This window comes from Ambystoma mexicanum, chromosome 9 (genome assembly GCF_040938575.1).
Source record: "Ambystoma mexicanum isolate Mex_15411 chromosome 9, UKY_AmexF1_1, whole genome shotgun sequence".
In the NCBI taxonomy this organism is placed as follows: Eukaryota; Metazoa; Chordata; class Amphibia; order Caudata; family Ambystomatidae; genus Ambystoma; species Ambystoma mexicanum.
The window spans coordinates 1,390,865,758-1,390,890,612 of record NC_090931.1 but is presented as its reverse complement, the minus strand read 5'-3'; the positions used below and the strand labels follow the sequence as shown (position 1 = coordinate 1,390,890,612).

General features: G+C 47.5%; 1 protein-coding gene across 1 annotated transcript in view; it reads left to right on the top strand.

The window, feature by feature from the left end:
- The window catches only part of ERCC3 (ERCC excision repair 3, TFIIH core complex helicase subunit), a 1,003,216-nt gene that overhangs the window by 224,720 nt on the left and 753,641 nt on the right, over positions 1-24,855 (top strand). Inside the window, exon 5 of the mRNA XM_069616794.1 lies at positions 17,396-17,531. Coding sequence (XP_069472895.1) covers positions 17,396-17,531 — 136 coding nt within the window. The remainder of the gene's footprint in view (positions 1-17,395; positions 17,532-24,855) is intronic.

Here is a 24,855-nt window from a genome sequence, read left to right as displayed (position 1 = left end):
GGAAAAATCCTGTGGTCATGACACAGGCACGTGGCAGGTAGCTCGACAAGATGGCCGCCGCGCCAGACAGAGGCACCCGTCCAACGCCATTCCAGGAGTTCGGCAAAGAACAAGTGTCAAGGTGGGACTGGCCTCAACCACGTATGGGCCTACAGCCTATCCTTCTTATGCAAAGGACAGCTTCCCACTCAGTCCATACAGGCAGGGTAGGCAGCGGCTCCAGCAGCTGACGACTACCCTGTCAGTACCCCCTATCACCTCTCCGGCCAGTGAAGAGGGGTTCTTCGAGAGGTTCCTCTGCCTCATGAAGTCACCTCGGATGGGGGTTATCCTCAAGGACGCCATCAGGGAGGTCCTCCCGATTATGCTAGCGGCACCGCTAGCGCCACCAACGGCACACCCGGCCCCGGTGCAGCCTCTGGCTCCCCAGCCGATTCCTCAGGTGGCTCCGCACCATCCTCCGCCTCCTCCTCAGCCTCCGGCCGCAGGCACTGTACTCCAGCCTCCAGCTCTGGCTAGTCCACCACCTCCGCAGGATCCGCCTGATCCGCAGGATACGGATGAGGAGGAGGATCCGGACACGCCATCCTCAGCCAGGGCCTTCCACGAACGTCTTGCTGGGCTGGCGGAGTACCTGGGCCTTCCCCAACACGAGGCCGAGCAGCCGGCAGAGGGGGTTCTGGCTGAAGTTCTCACGCGACGCCCCTCTGCCAAAATGGGGATTCCTCTGCAAGCCGATGTAGTCTCCCTGGCCAAGAAGGGTTGGCTCAAGCCCCACTCAGTCCAGCCGGTCAATCGACGCCTGGACGCCAAGTACAGGCACATGGAGGGGGATACACCGGTCACTAGTCCGAAAGCACGGCGAGTAAAGCACTCGCTTTGATATCTGTGCAGAGCCTACTGATGCAAGTTCGAATCCCGGCAGGGCCAAACTCAGCCTTTCATCCTCCTGTGGTCGATAAATGAGCACCACACACTGTGGGTAATAATAAGCAGCGCTCAGATACCTGAGGGTTCGTAGCGCTATATAAATGCAAAATTATTATTCTCAGCCACACTCCTCAGTGGTCGCTGCAGCATCACTATACTCCAAGCCTCAGTCATCCTCAGCATCCTCCTCCTGCGGCGCTGCTAGGCAAGGAGGAGAAAATCTTGGAGGCGTACGGGAAGAAACTCTATTCGAACGCGTCCTTGAATCTTTGTCAGGTCAACGCTGATGCCATGCTGACTGCCACTAACCAAAGGTTATGGCGGGAAATTGCGGACTTCCTTCCAGAACTCCCTACGCAGAGCCATTCAAGGTTTAAGGTGGACTGGCTGAGGCCAAGCTCGTGGTGCAGGACCTCATGGAATCAACCGTGGCTCATATTCACACATCTGGCCGTGCCATCTGTATCGCCACGGACACGAGAAGGACATCCGGGCGACGAAATTCAACCTGGGTGTCCTGTAACGCATATTAGATCTACTGTTCGGGGGGGGGGGGGACCTCTTCCACTCAACCACAGACAAAGAGCTGGACAAGAAGAAAAACAGCTCACAAACGGCCAAGTCTTTTTATCTATCTTGACACAGATCACGCTCAAGTCATACACCCAGTCACAGCAGCGCTCCGACAGGGGGCGTACGTACGGAGGGTTCTGCGGCTCCCAGGAACGGAGATCCAGGCAGCCTGACTGCTCGCCGTCTTAAAGCCAGCAGAAGCAACAAAAAGGGGGGGGGGAGAGTAAGGGCTTTTTCCGGTCCCCCTCCTCCGCGACAGCCTCAGAGGGAAAGAAAACATGACACTCCCCTTCGGGTCCACGTGTCTCCAGTGGGAGGCGGGAGGGGGGTAGGCTTGCTCTCCATGCACATTTCTGGTGCCAGAATTTCGTGGACCCCTGGATCCTCTCCGTAGTATCCACAGGGTACCGCCTACTGATCCCAGCATCTCCTCCCTCCTCCCCTCCCTTCCACTCCCTCAAGTTGTCACAGCAACTTTTCTGGCAGAGATCCGGTCGCTCGTAGAGAGCCAGGCAATGGAGGAAGTGCCAGCCTCCCAGCAAGGCTTGGGCTTCTACTCCAGGATTTTCGCCATTCAGAAGAAGAACCAGGCGGGCTGAGAGTTGTGCTGGACCTTTCCACACTCAACCTCTCCTTACCACTACAAAAATTCTAGATGGTTACGCCAGCTTTTATAGCTGAGACATTGTGCAAGGAAGACTGGATGTGCTCCCTGTATCTGAAGGACGTGTACCTACACATCCCGATTTGGCAGCCCCATCGTTCTTTCCTACGGTTTAGGATCATGGGCTACCATTTTCAATACAAGGTCCTTCCTTTTGGCCTCAACTCGGCTCCCAGGGTCTTTACCAGGCTCATGAATACAGTGGCTGCCCTCCTCAGAGCGCAGGGCCTCCACATCTACCCATACCTCGACGACTGGCTCGTCAGGGCTACATATCCGGAAGCGGTTCACCACTCTTCCCATGCCCTTATGAACAGACTGCATGATCTGGGCTTCTCGCTCAATCTCAAGAAGTCGCAGGTACAACCCACGCAGACTCTGACATTCTTGGGCCTCATCTGGGACATGTGCTCCGAGAAGGTCTTTCCGTCGGAGGACAAGATCTCTGCCATCAAGGGGCCACCACCCACTTCCTCAGCAGAGAGGTGACCTCTGCATGGTGGTACCAGCATCTCCTGGGTCTCTTGGCGGCAGTCCTTTTAGCCGTCCCACACATGAGATTGAGGATGAGGAGGATTCAGCTGCACTTCACAACTTCATGGAACCAGCAGCAGGGCTCTCAATCCGAGATGATCAACGTTCCTCCATCCCTCCACCTGGACCTAACATGGTGGTCCAGGGACTGCAACCTATGGACGGGCAAGCCCTTTCGGCCGCCCACTCCACAGGCCACCATCACCACAGATTCCTCGCTCGAGGGCTGGGGAGCCACCCTGGACGATCTCTCGGGCCACGGCACCTGGACTAGACAGGAGCAGGAATACCACATCAACTGGTTAGAGCTGAACACCATCTGGCTAGTGCTCAGAGCATTCTTACCACTTCTCAGGGGCAAGGTTGTCCTCATCCAGACAGACAACTATACCAGCCTGTACTACGTCAACAAGCAGGGAAAAACCAGATCCCCTCCTCTATGCAGACTAGCAATCAGTATGTGGGAGTGGACCCTGGAAAATTACATCTACCTCATGGCAGTCCGCCTCCTGGGGAATTCAACCTGGAGGCAGACGGGCTCAGCAGGCTGGGAGTGGACAATTATGAGTGGCAGCTAAACAACCTCGTTATTCAGGAGATGTTCAACAGTTGAAGTCATCCCCAGGTGGATCTCTTTGCCACCTGGCACAACAAAAAGTACCCTCAGTTTGCCTCCTGGCAGGGACCGGGCCTCGGCTTCATGGGTGACGCATTTCGGCTTCAGTGGAACGGCATGAAGGCTTAAGTCTTCCCGCCCACTCCGCTGATTCACAGAGAGATTTGCAGGATCAAGGAGCCTCAACATCTTTCTAATAGCTCCATGGTGGCTGGCCAGGCCATGGTTTTCGGAGCTGCTCAGCCTCTCTGAGATGCCTCCCATTCACCACCTGACAGGCCCAGCACATCATCTGGTGCAGCAGGGGGGCAGGGTCCTCCACCCCGTGCCACAGAAACTAGCCCTCACATTGTGGTACCTGAGCAGGTAACGCTACGGCACCTCAGCCTCTCACAGGCTAATCTGGAAATCCTACAGGGCGCAAGGAGCAAGGCTACCAGGGCCCAGTATAAAAGTAAATCGACCAGATTCTGCCACTGGGCCGACTCCGAGGAAATCGAACCCCTGGCATGTACTTTAGACGACATTATCTCCTTCTGGGCGCACCACGCCCACTCTGGTGTGCAGGAGGACACCTGCCGTACATACCTCACAGCCATTAGGGCTTACAGGAACTCATCCTATCGTCAAACATTTGACTGGGCTCACAAGGCACTAACCACCCGTCAAGAGGCTGCACCACGTGTGGGACCTCAAAATAGTTTTGGGCGCCCTGGCCCACAAACCGTTGAAGCCAATGGCGTCCGCGGACATCGGAATGGTCACCATCAAGACGGCCTTACTAGTGGGCCTCACTTCGGCTTGTAGAGTCAGCGAAATCCAGGCGCTGGTCGCCTCAGAACCATACACTACCTTTCACATGGACAAAGTAGTCCTGAGGAGACACCTAGCATTTCTGCCTAAGGTGCAGTCTGCTTCCCACTTGAACGAGGAAATAGTCCTTGCTATGTTCTTTGCCGATCCCAAGGACGAAGCACAGAAAGTGCTGCACTGGCTGGATGTCAGGCATGCCCTGAAATTTTACTTGGACAGGACCAAGGGCTTCCACAAATTGGACGCTCTGTCACTTTCGGAGGCTCAAGACCAGGCCTCCATATCCTGCTGGATGGTCTCAGCCATCAAGGAAGCGTACGAGGCCCCGCGCAAGCCACTTCTGGCCAACATGCACGCCCATGCAGTCAGGGCCAAGGCAACGGCCATCGCATTTCAACGCCATGTCCCTTGGCATGTCATAAGGAGGGCGGCCACTTGGGCCTCTCCCTCAACTTTCTGCAAGCATTACTGTTTGGGTGCCGGCTCTAGACCAGATGCGGCTTTCAGACAGGTGGTTCTCAGGAACCTATTTGCTTAAGGAGGGTCTCCTCTCCACCCTGGGGCTACATTCAGTTGTAATCGCCCATGCAGTATGGAGGAAAGGGGAAGGGACATAAGAGTAATTACCGTAGTGACTAACGTACTCTGTCTCTTGGTCCCCTTTCCTCCACACATCCCACCACCCCCCCCCCCCCCACCCCCAATAAAACTGGTGTCATTAGGCAATGTTAAATCTATTGTCAACACGTCAATGGGGACTGAAGGGTGGCACCGGAGGGCGGGGTCAGGGCAGCACATGCTCCCTGGGCCGCACCCTGCGCACCACTAAATTTAAAGGGGAAGGTTTTTTCTGGTGAAAAAGGTTCCGTCTCCCGTCCCTTGGAAGGGACGCCCATGCAGTATGGAGGAAAGGGGACTAAGGACTAAGAGTACGCTAGTCACTACAGTGAGTAACTTATAATTTCTCCCTACACAAGGGCCGTAAAAAAGGACAATTGATGCAAAGGTGCTTGAGGGTCTCATCCTCTTTTCCACAATGGCTACACACCCCCTATGCACCTTTCTCCTTGCCCCCAACACCTCCATAGTTGGAAACAGATGTGAGCTTCCTTCGCAACATTTTAAACCTGAAGTCTCTTGATGGCTGCTTTTTCAGATAAGGGGCCAATACGTTGACATTTTTATTTGACTAAATGAAGTGGTCATCAAAATATCGGTATTGCAGCAGGTCAGCCCTCAGCTGAGTCCACGCGTGTCTATACAACTTTAATTTCACGTTATTTGGATTTTCTGTCAACTCCTGTGGATTCAATTTGGAAAAGAGCTGGAGTACAACAAACTACCCACTTATCAAGGCCCCTACAGTTTCCCTTTGCCACCATCATATTTAAATACTCGAAAAGAGAAGCCTTAGGGGTGTAATGATCTGGGCATATCATTGTAATCTACCCCACTTAATTAAAGTCTGGATTGGCAATTGCCCTAGCTCATATAGAATCCCTGGCAGAGGCACCAAGGAAGGGATGCACAGCACTTTCCTCCAGAGCTTTCCCTCCATTTTAGACCTAGGTGCACCATCCCAGGCACAGGGATGAAGGAACTTCTTGAGAATCGTTAGTTGACTATTCACCATTTGCTCTTCTAAAGTAGAGCAGTGGTAGGAATTTAGGCAAAAGATGGTGGACAAATTTGGCAAGGGCCTGTAAACGGTCACCTCTGTCCTGGCACCAGTGGTGGAGCAAGGGACCATCACACTTGGACAAGCCAGCAGATGCTCTGCTTCATACTGTAACCACATGCTTGGTTTGCTTGGTTCTGGTGCCGACAGCTAAGGCTGCTCTCCTTCAACGTTGGTTGTCTCCCCTTGCAGGCATTCTAGCCCGAACGCCAACAGCCTCTGCTTTGTAGGGCCCAATTATTTGCGTAAATGGGCCAGATTTTCAATGATGGTGATCTCATCTGTTATGGCTGAAACCCTTTGATTCGGGAGAGGTGGAGTGTTTTCCACCTAGCAATGACGCTTTCTGTCTTTGGGGTTCCAGTTGTCTGGGCAACTTACTTGAGCTGCATATGGTAAGTAAGAGTCATGCTTCTTTCCAGAGATTACTTGCTAAGGTCGTTGATACCCTTTGACTGTCAGTTCCAGAAAAGCCTGTGATATAGTGGGAATTTATGGACATCCACAGTCACGGAAAGAGACACTTTTGCCATTCAATCTTGCTGAAGTAGCCACGATGTTGGCCGCATGGTTTGAGCCGTGACCTAGCAAAGCAGCATTGGCCGGCCTCCATGAATACAGGCTTCCTATCCATGCACCCCATTCCCGATAGTCTGAAAGATTAATCCTCTAGAGTGGTGTTGAAATCATCCATTTTTCATCCACAGATATTGAAAGCAAGTAATTGAACGATTTTGGCTGAAAGGTGCTTGCTTCTGGTACCCTGGCCTCCCTGTTAATGTGCTATTAGCATTCAGGTCACTGAAGTGGCTTGTCGGTGGTCTCACGATCAGAGCAACATGTCCTATCTAATTTTGTATCGATTGGTATCGATTATGCTAGCGGCACCGCTAGCGCCACCAACGGCACACCCGGCCCCGGTGCAGCCTCTGGCTCCCCAGCCGATTCCTCAGGTGGTTCCGCACCATCCTCCTTTGGGTGAACCAGTGAGAGAATTTATGGCACCCATGGCCGCATCTGACAGTGATCATACTCCTCGCTGAAAGGCTGGGTCACTCACCTCGCAAAACTTTGCGAGCGGGCTGTGGTCCCCCCGCTGAGGTGCGGGAACTCATCAGTCTCATCCCACATGTAGGTGCAGCTGCACACAGGTAAGAGCATCCTTTCCTCTGCAAGTCGAGCAAACTTCACTGGGCAACCTGACTGCTCCTTGCACTGTGATGGGTATACTTTCCTAGCCCATGTGCCGCCCACCACGACTGTCACTCGTGCAACAATGTGAGGGCTTGGCCTGCGCGTGACCTCCGTGTTCCAGGGTAGTTAATATAGGTATGTCCTTATGGCTACCCGCCCGATCCCCACACGTAACCATTACTCTAGTTGGGGTCAGGCGACTCCTGTGTATCGGTGCTCCTCCTGCACTCAGCTTATGGCGTGGCCTTGGTGTGTGAGAAGTGGTGAGGATGCAGCAGCTTGTCACCAACATTGTAAAGACTACTCGGACACCAGTAGTCTTTAGTTGTCTCTTTTCCTCTCCTTCAAGTATTAGATAAAATTACCCCATATGAAATTCACCTCCTCTTGTGCTCTCATTTTGACCACCAACCGTCAGAATCCCGATATATTCCATAGAACATCCTTGCATCACTCATCTGTGACTTCATCCTAACTCTATGGTGGCTGAAGTCTCCTACCATTACAACACAAACCTTCAAAATCACACAAGGGAATGTCAACCGTTGAGTTACTTTTTAGAATGAAGTTATTATAGGGAGGCGACTTGCAGAGAAGGCACACATTGTTAGAGAGTCAGTTTCAAAGTTCAGAAATGCTGTGTATTGGATAGGTTTCAAGAACTAAGGAAAGACCCAATATTAGTCAGCGGGGTAAAGTCAATGGTAAAGTGCAGTGGTTATGGTAAAGCACAGCTCTCTAACTAGGTGCACATTCTGCACAAATCGTGTTTTTGCTTAGCTTTTCTGGTGCTTTTCTATGGACTAATGTTGAACAATGTAGCAAAGACCAGCAGAAAGCCTCAGGTAGGAGTGAAAAGGAGCTATCAATGTTGTGGTCGAGCTGTTAAGAGATGATAGGGTGTGCAGGTGGCAGTCCCTGGACAAGGAGGGCTGCACTAGGACCACGAATGACGTTACTGATCTGAATAAAAAATGAACTTTATGCAGGGGATGGGTTAATCTACTCCAACAGTCAAGGTTGCAGCCTCTGTGGACAAAGCAGTGTAGGTGGAGGCCCAGTGGTTCAGAAGTTGGTAATATTATGCTATGCAGTTGTAGGTCTTGAACAATACCTACTTCCAGTCATTTGCAGGAGAGACTGGGTGCCTGATACAAGGAAAGCGAGCCCTAGTGGGGTGCCCTCTGTTCCTAGACTGAGGCCTGGAGCACAACGTTTTAGGCAGTACTTTGCCGTCAGATTGCAGAGCGCATTTACCTTTTGTCTTCCTTGGATAAGTCTTTGAACTGTTTAGGGCGAGTAGCAGCATTTAATAAAGTTATGGTGCACAGACACCTATTATTATTCTAATTGTATGGGCAGGATGCACATCCAGCCTCCAATCAAACATTTGCGGGGCATCCATTCAGGAATGTTCTCCACATTCAAACCCTGCCTGGATTTTTATTTGTTGTTTTGTGTGGCGCTTACAGTGAGAGTCGCTTTATAGCACCCCAAGTGGAAGACCGGAAGGGTGAGGGTAAGTGAGAAGGAGAAAAGAGAAAAAGGGTGGAGTCTGCTCATTCTCAGCTTTGGTACATTTCAGATCAGTAATTGGTGTTTATCTGGGAGTGGGGTAGAGTGTTCGTTGAGCACAACAAAAGTTTACATTGTGTAAGTGATCAAAAGTAAAACACTGAGACAGTGGCATTATCAGTGTTGTTTATAGGCTTCAATTTTCAAAATAATAAGCAGGTTGGTGGGGCGGACCCTATCCATCCCTAATTCTGAGATGAGTTCCCCTGCCTCAGCTAAGGAATGTCTGTGTCAGGATGTTAACAAAAGAACGTCCTACGTTCCTTGTCCAAACCCTAAACGGACCCTTGCACTCTAAACTCCATCTAATCTGCAAAAGGGGAATTCTATAAGCTATGCTATGTATTGGTAGCCTTCCTTCAGAGTTCTAAAACATAAGCATCTAAAGTGTAGAAAAGAGAGAAATGAAGTTCCACCAGGAAAAGGGGTCTCCCTTCCCCTAGATTTCTTCTGGTAATTAACAAGCCACTTGGTCACAGTTCACACTTGTTCAAGAGGGATAACTCTTCCCTTGAGTATCCTTCAAACTTTACAATTCTTCTAAATGTTCAGTTTCTCACATTGCGTATTCCTGTCAATTTAAAAGGGGCATCATTCTTCCCTTTTCCATTAGCTGCTCTATTTTGGTATATCCCTGCTGTACTCTCCTGCCAGGTTATTTGTGACTTTGTCATCCGTCCTCCAACAAGGGGTATGATTCCTCCCTTTTATACTTATTTCCCACAGTTTCACAATTCCACATTTACTTCTCTTCTTACTCCTGGTTTACTCTCCTGCCAGGATGTCAAGTTACACTTTAATGTCTTTCAAGTTAGTAAGTCCTTCTTTCTCTCATGGGTGTGAGTCCCTGACTCACTGTGCACCAGGTTCACTAAGCTGCTAGGGATTCTCCTTTCTCCATGCACTTTCTTTTTATCCACAGTATTATATTTGACCAATATTGGGTTGCTGACCCTTGTTTAGCAAAGTTCACCTGTTTTCACTCTTCCTTTCAAGCATTGGGCTTCTGTCCCTTTTCCACTATTGTTCGTATTTACATTAACTTTTTCTTTTGAAGCATCGGGTTACTGACCTGTTTTCAATATTGTTCGCAAATATTCCAATTCCTTCCAATGTTTCACTTTGCCTCTCTCACGCTGTTTCAATAACATGTGTGAGAAACCAGAAGGTGTCTCACCCACTAGTCCCCGGGGATCTGTCACTCAGGTGGCCAGGACATGGACATTGCTTTTGGATTCAGTTCCTGGGGGTGGCCCAGTGCGGGAGGATCACCTGGGTGGGGGTCTTCAGGGAGTGGGAATGGGACACCGGATGGTGAGACAAACCCACCCTTTACAACACAAACACTTTCTCGCAGACAGTCCACTATGAGAGAAAACAGACTAACACCTGAGCAGTATAAATGACGTGTCCCAATGCAATGATCGGGCGAGGTCAGGCAATTACTGACCATCACACACACACCCCTGACTTCCATTAAACTTCCCCACACGGATAATAGGCAGAGCCCGAGAGCACACTCTGAGCGAGGCAAAGCACACAAGGAAACATCAGTTACTAGACGACAGCTGAACAAGAGGGGAAAGACGGCAAAACAGAAGGGGAACGCAAGGAGGGAAGTTGCCTTGACCTTTTCAACAAGGAACCATTTCTTTACTGAAACCTCAAGAATAGAAAGCATAAGACCAGGAAACCAGGCTAAAGAATCCTGCATTGTGTGTTGGAGATACCCCGGGGTCCTCCTGCGTCCATAATCAAGGCAGGGAGACTCTTCAGCCACTGTGGTACCATCCTTGGCTCCAAGAACAAAGCAGCGTCAGTGAAATCAACACAGCCGGTGAGTTGGGTAGACAGATATAACTTTTTCTTTTGAAGCATCGGGTCACTGACCTGTTTTCAATATTGTTCGCAAATATTCCAATTCCTTCCAATGTTTCACTTTGCCTCTCTCACGCTGTTTCAATGACACGTGTGAGAAACCAGCAGGTGTCTCACCCACTAGTCTGTGGTGTCCACCAAATGTCTGTGTTGCAGCCAAGGTTGGAAGCAGCAACATGTATATCGAGCGCTGGAACGAACATTGTTAAAACGTGTGTGATAAAAGACAGAAGTAAAGTAGAACTGTTGTTGAGTGACTGAACTTTAAAGTAAGATAGAAAACCTTTGACAGAGTGGTCCGGCACCGTGTGGGTGCTCAGTCTTAGGTCTTAGTAAGGTATACAGCTGAAAAGTGGCTGAAACTGAAAGTGAGGAAAAGGTTATATCGAAAAGAGAACAAATTATTGTGAATCGAGGGGACCTGCGACGGGTCAAGCAAAATCCTGCGCACAGTTGAAAGACTTCGATTTTGATGAATTTTTGATAAAGTAGAGAAATGTGGCCCGAGCCTGGTGGAAGGAGGCCAATCAAAGGTATTGGGTTAAAGTGGGTCTGATCCCGGCAGAGGGGGACCCAGGGTGAACAGTAAATCACCAGAGAAGTTGTACATGTGAAATCCTAAGAAGAAAGGAACTTTGAGAATTTACGTGTTGCATCAGGCCCTTCTGAAATAAGAGACTTTGAATGGCAAAGTCTCTTTGGCACAGAAGGCCCTGATGTTGAAGTTTTGAACTGCATCCTTGTGCTAGAGAAGCCAGTGAGTGTGTCGCCTTGTCCTGTGCTGAAAACCTGGGGAAGGGAAGACAACGGCTTGAATATCCTGACATATAATTTCTTAAACACTTTTATTTTGCATAACATTGTTCCCACACTATTTGTATTTAGAAGTAAGGATTGTCAATAGGTTTATTAGTATAGGCTCTTTTATTTTGACAGACTCGACTAGGATGGTGTTATTATTATTTGATGGTCGTAGTTTGCTCCCATCTCTAGATTTAGGTTTAGATAGGCGTTTTTGAAACCCAGTTGAAGTTCAATAAACACTCTTGAACTGTGATGACTTGTCTGTCTTACTGTTTGATACCATGCCTTCCTTAAACATGACATACACTTTGAGACATTCCGGTAAGCCATTTGCATTCTCTGGGCTTACCGTGGGCCTTTAGGGAACCTTGCGTCTCTCCTTCTCCATCCGCTTCAGTTTGCTGACTCGGTGTGCATCCCGTTAGTCGTCTGGCTCTCGCTTTGATTTCTTCTGCTGCATACAGCTCCCACTGCCTCAGGCTCTAAAGCGGTGAGCTTCCTTCGTTCTGGTTCCTCTTGGCGTCGTTCGGGTCAGCCTACAAACTGCTTCGAACAACTTGTTCGCCTCCAGCATTATGAGTGCCGTCGGAACAAGTTACCATCAAACTCTGTCTCTGCCTCTTTCGTAAATCAGTCAGCTGTGGCAGTTTTAAACTTCCTGGCATGGTTTAGCAATTTTGTGTTGGCTTACCGCTTCTTGTAATCTTCATTGCTCCATCTCTCTTACTCGTCTCAGTATTAGAAAGGGCCGGGGGGGAACGTAAAAGGGGTTGGGAAAAGGCCTTGCTGTCCCTGCACTAGCAGAGAACAAAGAGGGGCTCAAATCACATAGAAATGCTTTTCACTCTAACCTCAATCGGAGTGTTCTACTGTGCTGTATCAGTATATTATTTTCATATAATGCTTCAAAAGTAGGCTGAGTATCCAAATAATAGGGTTATTTTACTCTGGATGTAAGTTCCATACATGTACCCTGAGCCATTGCTTTTGTGCTCAAAACACGTTGCTTTTATTCAGCAGAATCGGTCCCAGTTCTGGATTTATATCTAACATAATCATAATACAATAAATGAACAGAATATGGATATTATGATTTTTTACACAGAACTGACCCATATCACAATGTATAAATCAAGGGTCGATAGTACTGCTTTGTGAAGTAAATATTACATCATATTCACATTATTGTAAAGAAATGACCAAAAGACAGAATAACAGTATTCGTACATATAGAGGCAATACTCTGCATAGATTTTGCATTATTGTTATACATACAATCCCTAGTGTTATCCAAGGTAAGGATGTGGTCAGCTCTTAAGTGGGTTAAAGTATGGAAATACTTTGAACCCACTTAAGAGCTGACCACCTCAATTAGTTTCAGCTCTACAGTCAACCTAGAACTACTAGACTAGTTTGAATTTCTTATTTATTTATTTATCTCTCTCTCTCTCCAAAGACAAAATGCATGTATATGAACACATCCTTACTTTGGATTGACACTAGGGATTGTATGTATAACAATAATGCAAAAGCTTTGCAGAATATTGCCTCTATGTGTGCGAATACTATTGTTCTGTCTTTTGGTCATTTCTTTACAATAATGTGAATATGATGTAATATTTTTACTTCACAAGACTAGAAGAGTCTGCAGGGAGCCAGGACAGCCAAAGTCAATTGGAGCACAGTCTATGGAGCTGAGGCACTTCTTGGATAACAAGTTTGTTGAAGAAATAATCACTGTATGGTCACAAGCTGTTATACTTGTGAAGGGTAGAGCTGAAATCAACTGTAGTAAAGTATCTACTGCAAGTATCAACTGAGAAGAGTGAAGCCAAAGACACTGAGGTAAGTACCCCAAGTCGGAATAGTATCTTTGGTTAAAAGAAGAGTGGTCCAGCTGGCTTCTGTCTGGTTTCAGCGATGCAGATCCTGGGTTCCTCTGCCTCAGTCATGGGGACCAGAGGGAGGACGTCTCCTGCAACAGCAGTTTGGAGGTTGGCGGCAGATAAGGGCTCTTTTCAGATCAGCAGCACTTCACGGTTTCAGTGCACGGTAAACGGCACCACCGTGGATCTTGGACACTGGTTGGGCTTCATTCACTCCTTGAGTCCTGGACTCTGGTGTGGGGACTAGAGTTCTGGTCGTCCTTCTTCTGGAGGGTCCTTAGGAGACGCCTGGAGCTTCTGGCCGGATTGCAGACGTTGCACTTCTCGACCCCTGGCACTCGGTTCCTGTAGCAGCAGCAAAAAAGCACAGCTAGTCGGGGAAGATGGTCCAGTGGAGTTCGTCTCGGGGTTAGTTGGTCTCACTAACCAAAGGGAAGAAGTTGTCCCTTCTGGAGCTTTTCTTGTCGATTGGAAAAAGGAGTTTCAGCAAAGCAGCAGGGCTTCACCGGGCAATTCAAAGGTCCAGGTGGATGCAGCAAGCTTCGTACATGGTTTCTTCGTCTTGTGTTCTTCCCAGTGGTCGACTTTGCCTCTAGTCTCAAAACCCTCGCCTTTTAAGCAGGTTTCTCCCATTCGTGCACAGACTAGGCTGTCGCTCAAACCGCAGGGTGGCTGTCCTGAATTGATAGCCAGCCAGCCAATCAGGACTGGTTGCATTCAGGCATTCATAGAAACAAAGGATAGGGGAGTTTCTGGAACCTCCCTCACATCCTGGCCTTCCAGACACAATGGAGCCAGAGGCGGGTTTCAGTACTGAAGCCTGCCAAAGGCAAAACGAACAAAGGGCTCAAACTTGGCTTGGCGTGCAGAGTAAACCCCAAGAAAGACCTCACAAACAGAAAATGGCAAAAAAGAAGACCGGGGCCATTTTAACAAAATGGTCACCCATGGGTGCTATACTGCAGCTCAGGATTCAGCCTGCGGTAGAAAAGCACAATGGTTGGAAAATTAAACCAATGCCACCAGCCACTTAAATTAGTGAGGGTAACATAAAAAATGCTACATAAGTAGGTGCGGAGAGGGGCTACTAAGTAACCCCCCAGCACTCCATATAAGCTTGTGTGTGCTGGACCCATAAAGAGAAAAGGTAAGTAAAGTAAATTTCACTTTACTTTCTTGGGAACAGTAGTTCACACAAGAAAAGGTATTTAAACCTTATGAGAAATCTAAACAATGTCTCTGTGACACTGCACTGAAGGTGCTGTGTGTCACTATACAGAAAGTAGATGCCTATGGAGTTTGTCAGACTTAAAAAATGAAGGAAACATATAATCCAAATCCAGCCACAACACATGAGTGAGAAAAGGGGCTCACTCACTCAAGGGTTAAAATTAAAAAGTCCTAAAGTACAGCAAACCTAGAGCTGGCGGTCTATAAGTTTGAAGGGAATTTGCACAGAACTGAGAATTCTCCCCAACACCTTGCATCTCATTCACTTCCATTTTGCCTGGTGTATTTCCCTACCAGAATGTTCTTTACACAGTGTGGTCGGGATACCTGGTATACTCTGCTGCCAGGATTGTTGTTCTCAAGTCTCTTTAAACCAACACAGCCTGCACGCTATTACTTGTATCTCATTCACTTCCAACGTGCCTGGTGTATTTCCCTTTCAGGATGTCCTTTACACATTTACAATTGCCTGATATTCTCTCTTGCCACGGCTTCTTTCAAATGCACAAACATATAGGTGCCTGGTATACTCTCCTGCCAGGGCTTTTCATGTGTGATCTCCTGCTCACTCTCCCACCTTTGATGGGTCTGCCACTTAGACTTCTTGGCTAATATAATTGGTTTCTTAAATATTGGTTCTCTTCTATACTTGCAACATAGATTGACAAACTTGAAAGTCTCTCCTGTTAGAAAACTGTTCTTTCAGTCTTTCTCTCCCCGGTTTCATAAACCGTTCCTTTTCTCCCTTGGTTTTCATTATTTGTGTTTATTTGAGTTTGGAATTTGCTGCTGAATAGCCCCGGTGTTCCCTCTGTCCTTTCGTTGACTCACTGGTACTTGATGGTATCTGACTTTGCTTCTGAAGTCTTCCAATGACGGTCTCCTGCTGCTTTCTGCTTTGCAACCGTTTCTCTACCGGCTTCCTGCTTCCTGAGCTAGTCTGCTTTGTATGGGATTCTGGTGAGCAAAGTGCTGTTCTCTGACTTTGGTGAACGCCCAGGAGCCCTCCACTGGTTTCTGGTATTCTCGCTGCGTGTCATCTGCCTATCCTGTCCCCTTGCATATGTTAGTGTTTGGAGGTCCACCTCTGTGAAAAAGTTCCAGAGGGGAAGAACAGCATTTGCATCCATGTTTGGGGGATAGAAATGCAAGCGTGACAGCTGCGGTTCAGACACTGGCAGTTACACTTAAAGAACAATTTATGACAAGGTAGTTTCTGACCTGGTAGCCTGGTGCTTGTGGTTCTTCAGCAATAGCATGCAGTAACAGACAACTGCTATGTGCCTGTTCTTGTGCTCGCTCCTGTACCCTTTCCCACGTAAACGACGGAGTGATCTGAGGCATGTCTACCTGGCTGTAGTAGGCACTTCCTGCTGCAGGCCCCATATGCTGGATAGCTCTCGCCATGCCGAAGGACAAGTAGCCCTTCCACAAAGCATTACTGATCCAGACTCCTCCATCTTGCAATTTGCCTCGGACGTACCTCTGGCTTTGATCATGTGGGTCCTCCCTACAAGGGTGGCTTCAATGCCAGCCAACTGATGCCCATGGACTTAGTACTATGCTGTAGTGACCCCATTTGCTACTGGATAATAACTACATTGGTCTCAACGGGCTGTGCTGGATTCCTTAAAAACAGAACTACTCAGGATTCCAGCATGAGGTTCTAAGCAGACACCACAGAAGGGTTTGTCAGTGGTGGAGAGTGTGAGAGTTGAGCAAGCATCCATCCCCTTGCCAAGGGAAAAATAATAACTTGGGCAGGAAGAGAGTACATAAACAGCACTATGTGCTCTGATCAGATTTTCTCTTTCTCTCTGCCCAGTCCTCTCAGTGCTGTTGGAAAGGTAATAGCTGTGAGGGAATTGTGAGTAAACCACTGTGTTGGTTTTGGCACTATGAGTTGTGTCGGACTACTAAAATGTGTTAAGCACCAGCAGTTATTGACTGAATTTAGAGAATATTGATTGGATGAGTAACGGTCAGAAGCCAAGAAATGGTTTTAATGTTCATGGTTGATGCTAGATCTTTCCTGTGAGTAGTTTTGACTGGTTACTATTGATGTAAACTGACACAAAGGGGGGTGTTTCTCATCTAATGGATGGTGAAGGCAGAGTCAGACACATACATTGTTGTCCACAGGGTCAATATTCAAAAACCCTTAAACTAACATCATTGGGATGCTGAAAGCAATGTGCTCAAAGCTGCAAACGAACAATAAATTGAAGTATTTTTTTTATTTTCTATTTTTGGTTACATAACCTTTTACAAAAATAAATCAACAAACCCAACAAATCCAGCAGTTAAAACAGTTAACGATCAACCATAATTGAAAAAAACTACAATTGATTAAAAATATAAAAATCAAGAGAACAAAACAACACTAAAAGTCTCCAAGTTATGTCTTGAAAGACAAAAAAGGAGAACATGAAACAGAAAGAAACAAGAGATGAAAAATGGCCTAAATACAGAAGAGCGAGCAGCAGAATATGAGTTTAGATCGTTTAGATTTTAAAAACATGCCATAAAATGACCCACAGTCTTCAATTTCTTAATGCTTTTTTTGTTTTGACCCGTATGATTAAGGACAGAATATATCCTCAACAACCCTGCCTTGGTTGTAGGACATTAGTTCACAGTATTATTTCTTTCCAGAAACTGTACCACTGCAATTGTCAGTTCTGTTATGCCCAGAGATCAATCTGTCCCAAAACATATTGGATAAAAAACCCTATCTTCCTACTCCAAACTTGGAATTTAAGTTTTTAATTTGCCATGTAAAAGTATTTAATCAAGTTGGAACATGATGCATGTACATAGCATGATTCATTTTCTCCTTTGGTTGCACCAATAAAAGGTTGCCCACTGCACCATCCTGTCCCCTGAACTTATTTTGCACTTTAATCTAGTCCTTTTTAAAATGTTGTTTTTAAGGTTCAGTCAACCTGTTAGGATTTCACTGTCGCAATTAGAGAATTACTTTCCAGGAGCTGGTACTGAAGTGTTACCTCTCTCTTTAGGTACTTTGTGGAAAGTGCACATCCAGAGGTGATCCAGCAACTTCTTCAGGACAAAGTCATTAGAGAATGTCGACTGAGGAATGCAGAGGGGGAAGAGACAGACCTCATCATGGAGACATTCACAAGTAAATCTGCTGTATGTTTTCATCCTAATTATTTATGTTTTTGTTAACTGTTTACATTGCTGAAAAAGTGGGTTGGGTCCCTCACTGCTCCAGTAACGTGGCTGAGGAGTAGGCTGTGGTTGATGGATGTAGGCAAGGTGAGCGTGACTAAGAGAGGGAGGCATGGATGGGGAAGAAGCAGAGATGGGAAGTATACAATTCAAGAGATGGAAATGTGTCAGCCATAGAGGGGAATAGACAGAAGGGGCGGCAGATGGCAAGGTGGAAGCAGATGGGAGAGAGAATAAAGGAGGATGCAGTGATATTGGTAGGTTTCGGAAGGTGAAGCTTAGCAATCAGTGAGTTGTCAAAGGCACTGTTGTCCAAATATTCATCCCCACTAGATCCTGCAGTTCCGCCTGCAGACCATCCATGTAGTTGAACTGAGGAGACCCTGGTTATGGCATGCATAGATTGCATGATGTACACCAGGGTATTATTTGGTTTTGGTTTTAAAAAATGTATTCATTTGTATCTTTTTCACCTTGTACGGTCAGTGTTGCTCAATGAAATGTTTATAATTATAGAAACAAATTTCACATATGTAAGCAAGGAAATATTTCCATCTTTAAATGTTTTTGTTGTTTGTTTGTATGATTTTAAATGAAACCAGTTATCAGTAAACATGCACTACTTGTCCATGCTGGCCTCCATATAAAAACAAAAAACAAGGTGTGATTTATTTATACGTATTTATAAAGCTCTGTAGATATTTTAACAAAGTCAGTACTAAAATACAATGAAAAACAATGTGAAACCTGGATCACTCATAACGTTAGGAAGAGAAAAGAATAAGAGTAGAACAAGAACAGATTAAAAATAGCAAATGAGTGCAGGGAAAAAGGTAAAACTTTCCAGAGGTTAGGGGTAGAAGAGAGAGCAGAACTTGGACAGGACAAAATAAGGGCAAGGCGCTGCTAATAAAAATAAGTGAGATTAAGAAAAAAGTGATGCTTAGTATATGCCAAAATATGAAGACCAAGTAAACATTAAAAAAAATGTTTTTAAAATGAAGCTCAGCAGTAAAGGAGAACCAGCCCAAAGATGCCAGAGCAATATAATAAGCAGTAAGACACAGGGAAATAGCATTAATCAAGTTGAGGGCGACTATTATACAAATAACAATCTTCGTGGCTGAAAAAGTATGAAAATTACATTTTGAAGGGATTGTCTCCTCCGACGTATTCCTTATCTTTGATAGATCATCTCCCAGCTTGCTGGCCTCAAACATTTTTCAGTATAGGGCGCTGCGCGTCGACGTCCCTTGAGCCGATGTCCCTCGACAGCCTCCGTATCGGCGCTGACGTCATCACGCGTATAAATAGACTCGCGCAGCGTCCGTTGCTCAGTTCCGTTTTTCCGCGCTTCGTGGGGCCTCGGAATATCGTTGCTCAGTTCTTCAGTCAAATATACTTCATTATTCCTCGTGAATACTGACTCTTACTCGATGGCTTCCTCACCCGAACCGACGACTCCACGGTCCGGCTTCAAAAAAATTTCGAGACTGTGGAAAGAAAATGTCATTGACGGATCCTCACAGGATCTGTTTGTAGTGCCTGGGAATCGAGCACCATTGTTCGGAGTGCGAGGACTGCTTGTCCATGACGGCGAAAGCCTTGAAGGAGCGTAAGGGGAAGCTCGAGAGAGGTAAGGTAGTTAAAACTTCTTCAAAAGTTTCCTCGGCGGAGTCGAGACATTCGTCTCCTCGCCATCACAAAAGACATTCTCGTTCTAGGTCTCGAAGCAGCTCCCATCACTCATCGAGATCTAAGCATTCAAAAAAGAGACGTTGAAGATCCCCTTCCTCGTCGTCTTCTTCCGTTTCCCCAAAAAGGGTCTCCTGCCCCACAAAACATAGCTCTCAGGCTGAGTGGGAGGAATTCAGGAAAAAGATGCTGAGCGTCTTCGAGAAAGCGGCCTCGACCCCCTCGAAGACTGCTGAGGGTGATACCCTGGGTGAAAGACGCGAAAAATCAAAACGCTGCGAGTCGCAGCACCCAGCGAAAGAAGCCACTTGAGAGCATCACGAACCCTCGAATAAAGGCAAAGTTGCGTCTTCGACACCGTCGTCGAAGATCCCTTCGACGCATAGATCGGCGTCTTCGACGCCGTTATCGAAGGGTTCTTCGACGCACAGGTCAGTCGAGTTGACGGCGTCTTCGACGCCGAGAAAGGACAAACCCTCGGCCACCTCACAGCGAGTGACCATACCCAGAGCCTCGATCACGAGAATGTCGTCGACAACCTCCAGTAGAATTTCGATACTCTCGAGTTCATCGAGGCCTCTACCACCTTTCTCAATGCCTTTTTCGATGGCTTCGAAGCCTTTAACGTCCGCGTCGTCAATGTTTTCTCAGCCAATCATGACAAATTTGGCCCCTTCTGCTCTGGAAATGGGATTTATACCATTTTCAAGACCTGATCACTCCAGAGTCTTATCATCTATTTATGAAGAAGGGGAGGATTCGGATCAGGAAAGACCTTTTGAGTTGCAGGGATCTGCAACTCCTATACCAGAGGAATTTACCTCTGAGGAAGGTAGGTTTAAAGACCACCAAGAATCCTTACAGGAAGCAAGTGGGTTGGACACTTCCCCAGAAGTGGAATTTGCCAGACCAGACCCAGGGGAACATGCTGAAACCCCTTATAGAACCTTGATAGCAAGGATAATAGAGTTTGGGGTGGTCCACACCCTTGCCTGCTTTTCAGCAAGACGACCTCACAAACATCTTGGTCAAAGGTCCACAGGAGGATCCTGTAGTGCCATTTCATGCGGCATTACAAGGAATATTGGCAAACTGGGAAACACCTGAGGTAATCCCGGCGGTTAACAAAAAATTATCAGCTAAATATAGGGTGTCTTCTGCTGACCCTGAATATTTATCCAAACACCCAACACCGGAGAGTCTGGTTGTTTCAGGCAGCTACTTCATCAGGCAGTAAATCGGCTTACCCTACTGTTCCACAGGACAGGGATGATAAGAGATATGACTCTATGGCCAAAAAAGTATTTTCTGCATTTAGCATGGCGTTGAAATCCTTCAATGCTACTTGTACGCTCGCAAGGTTCAGCCACACACTTTGGGAGTGTGCTTCATCAGCGGCTGACTGCCTCCCAGAGGGAGAAGAAAGGGAAGCGTTCCTAAACATCATCAAGAATGGTAAAGACGCTATGTGCGAATCCCTTTAAACTGGCATCGATTCTGCTGACGGCATCAGCAGGGCCATGGCTGCAAGCACAACAACCAGGAGATTTGCTTGGTGGCGGAAGTCTGGTTTTGCTCCAGATGTGCAAAGCAGACTCTTGTATATGCCCTTTGACGGCTCTTCATTGTTTGGTAAGAAGGCGGATGACAGTTTAGAAAAGCTTCAAACATCAAAGGCAGCAGCAAAATCCCTGGGAGCTGCAATCCGTCAGACACCATATCGCCCCTCAGGAACCTCTTGGAGAGGTAAAGCCTTTCGCTTCTATTCCGCATTCGGAAGAGGCAGAGGACAGCTGGTTCAAAGGGGTCCGAAAAAATTCACTCGAGGTGGACGGGGTAAAAATACAAAAGCCGCAGCAGCAGCAGGTGCCTCTCTACCCTCGCCATCTGCATCAGCCGCCTCCAAACCGCTCTGAGGACTCTCCTCACAAGACACCAGTAGGGGGCAGGTTAACTCAACATCTGACGGAATGGCAGGCTATTACGTCAGATGCTTGGGCATTGGAGATAGCTGCCCAAGGTTACTGCCTGCCTTTTCTACGCATCCCTCAGTCTCATCCACCGGGGAACAGCTCTCTGAAAGTTCCAGATCCACTCCTCTTGCAGGAAATTATAGACCTGATAGAGAAAGGTGCCATAGAACCGGTACCTGTAGCGGAGAGGAACAAGGGCTGGTACTCCCCCCTTCTTTCTCATACCGAAGAAAGACTGAGGACTGAGACCTATCTTGGACTTACGAGAATTGAACAAGTTCCTCAGGAAGGACAAGTTCAAGATGGTAACTCTCTCTCAGATCCTTCAGGCCCTCCAGCTCCAGGACTGGCTGGTATCTCCGGTCCTCCAGGATGCTTATTTCCATGTGCCAATCCATCTCAAACACAGGAAATACCTGAGGTTCGCGATTGGCGGCTCTCATTATCAATTTCGAGTTCTGCCATTTGGGCTGACCTCCGCCCCGAGGGTCTTCACCAAGCTAATGTCGGTAGTGGCTGTAAGTCTAAGGAGGGAAGGGATTCACGTCTACCCCTACCTGGACGATTGGCTGATCAGAGCTGTATCCCTGGAACAAGCTCAGATTCAGCTAGATTATGTCTGCCACTTTCTTCACAAACTGGGCTTCTCCCTCAATTTAAAGAAGTCACAGATGATACCATCACTGAGACTCCAGTTCATTGGAGCGGTCCTGGACTCTTCCCTGGGAAAAGCCTCGCCACCAGAGGTGAGGGCTCAAGATATTCTGCAGATGGTCACCAAGTTTCAAAATGCCCAACGTCTCCCAGCCTTCGACTATTTGAGGTTGCTAGGCCTCATGGCATCCTGCATCTTCCTTGTGCCAGAGGCTTGCCTGAGAATGAGACCTCTTCAGTGGGCACTGAGAACTCAGTGGTCGCAATTCTCAGGGAGAATGACAGACCTCCTTCAGGTTCTGGACAAGGTGGCTCGATCTTCAGTGGTGGGCCTGCCAGAAAAACATCTTGAAGGGAGAACTGTTTTGGCAACCATGGCCGGAGATGACAGTAGTCACAGATGCCTCACTCACGGGATGGGGAGCCCATACCAACGACTTGACCATCAGCGGTCGTTGGTCTCCATCGGAGTCCAGACTACATATCAACCTGTTAGAGCTGAGAGCAATCAGACTAGCGCTGAAGGCTTTTCTGCCATCTGTACAGGGGAAAGATGTCCTGATAATGACGGATAACACAGTGGCCATGCACTACCTCAACAAAAGAGGAGGTGTAGGATCACTGCCACTGTGCAGAGAGACAATGCAGCTCTGGTTTTGGGCAATTCAAGATGGAATCTCTCTATCGGCAGCTCACCTAGCCGGAGAGAAGAACTTGACGGCGGATGCTCTGAGCAGGCAGGACACAGTCTCCCACGAGTGGGAACTAGCTCAGGAAGTCCTTCAGGAGATTTTCGCCCTTTGGGGAACCCCTCAAGTGGATCTGTTCGCCACCAGTACCAACAGGAAGTGCAATCTGTTTTGTTCAAGGGATTTCCCCCGAGAGGAGCTCTAGGGGACGCATTCGTAGTGGATTGGGAGTTTCCACTCCTGTACGCGTTTCCACCAGTCCCTGTCATTCCTCAAATGATCAGGAGGTTGAGAAGATTCCGGAGGACCATGATCCTAATTGCCCCAGACTGGGCCAGGAGAACGTGGTACCCGGACCTTCTGGTCCATCTGCCCTCCAATTCGTCTTCCACTCAAGGAGAATCTTCTCTCACAGAAGGGAGGTCAGATTCTCCATCCAGACATCAGAACCCTCAACCTTCACGCCTGGGTTCTGAAAGGTTGAGATACAACTTCACGCCTGGGTTCTGAAAGGTTGAGATACAAGGATTGGGTCCTCCCTGATGATGCCATGGAAGTGTTGCTTTCGGCCAGAAGGCCAGCAACAAAGTCTTTATACCGCTGCCGTTGGAACACATTTTGCAGCTTGTGTAGAGAAGAGAATATCAACCCCTTTTCATGTGGTACACCAACTGTGTTATCCTTTCTACTCTACTTGGCAAATTCAGGCCTTCAAGTCGGCACTATCAAGGGCTATGTCGCAGCACTATCGATCTTAAAGCGCACTGCAGAGGAGCCATTGTATTTCAAATTACCTTTAGTAATACAATTTCTAAAGGGATTAACTGTCTACCCTCCAAGGCCTTTCCAAGTTCCCTTATGGGACTTAAATTTGGTCTCTGAATTCCACATCACTCAGAAAATTACCTTACCTTCGTTCTATCCGCCTCCCCATCCGGGATGGATTATTTTGGCCATTCTGGAATGTTACAAACTAGCAGGGAAAGAGCCTCCTCAAAATCTCAAAATCTTAGGGCTCATTCAACCAGGGGTATCGCAGCCTCCTCGGCCCTCCAAAGAGGGGTTCCGGTTCGAGACATATGTGCGGCTGCCACATGGTTGTCCGCGCATACCTTCACAAGATTTTACAACCTGGATTCCTCCTCTAGTCAAGAGACTAGGTTTGGCAAAGCCTTATTACATTCTGTTCATTCCTAAAAGGAAACATGGCGTTTTACTCCCACCTCCAATTACACACCACTGCTATGGGAGTCTATCAAAGATAAAGAATACGTCGGAGGACACAATCCCTTCGAAGAACAAGTTACTTCTTACCTGGTAACGTTCTTTCGATGGGATGTTCCTCCGACGTATTTCTTATCGCCCATCCATTCCCGCAGTAATACTTCCCTTGTGGTTGCAGCTTAAGCTCCTTCAAGGTCAATAACAAATTCATGTAAAACTGTTAACGTCAAAACGGAACTGAGCAACGGACGCTGCGCAAGTCTATTTATACGCGTGATGGCGGCGCCCATACAGAGGCTGTCGAGGGACATCGGGTCGAGGGACGTTGATGCGCAGCACCCTCTACTGAAAAATGTTCCCGAGGCCAGCAAGCTGGGAGATGATCTATCAAAGATGAGGAATACTTCGGTGGAACATCCCATCGAAAGAACGTTACCAGGTAAGAAGTAACTTGTTCATCTTGTGGCTAGTGAAAGGTTGATGGCGACAGTAACGAGCAACAGAAGTGATGCAAAGTGAAAAATGTCGACAAATTCAAAAGAACAGCAAGAGATCATGCAGATGATGAGAGTGAACAGGAATAAGGGGGACATTGATAGAAAGTGGGGAAGGACAGCCCTAGGGGGTGGGAGTTGGGGAATAAAATGCTCTGACTGTGGGAATGGCACAACAAGTAACTTATTGCACCTAGATGCTGGTCTGGGTATCAGATTCAAATTAATTTTAAACCATTGCATTCTAGGTTAGACTCTGGAAAAATAGTAATTCTCACCTTACCCAGTGGATTTGGTAGCTAGAGATGTCTAGCCCTGTAGTTCAGGGTTTATAATTGAGGGGCGCTGGGAACTATTAAGCTCCTGGATATAGCCCAGGAGAGCATGGTTGGCTTGAAACCAAAATCTGCCAGGAGCAAAAATATCCATAGCACATTAACTGTCATGATGCCTACCTCTAAGGAGCCAGGCCGGGCCCAGCAACCCCAGAGGCAGACATCATTTTCCCCAGGGAAGTCTCAGCGGGCCCAAGTCGGGGCCCTTTGGACTCAGTCCT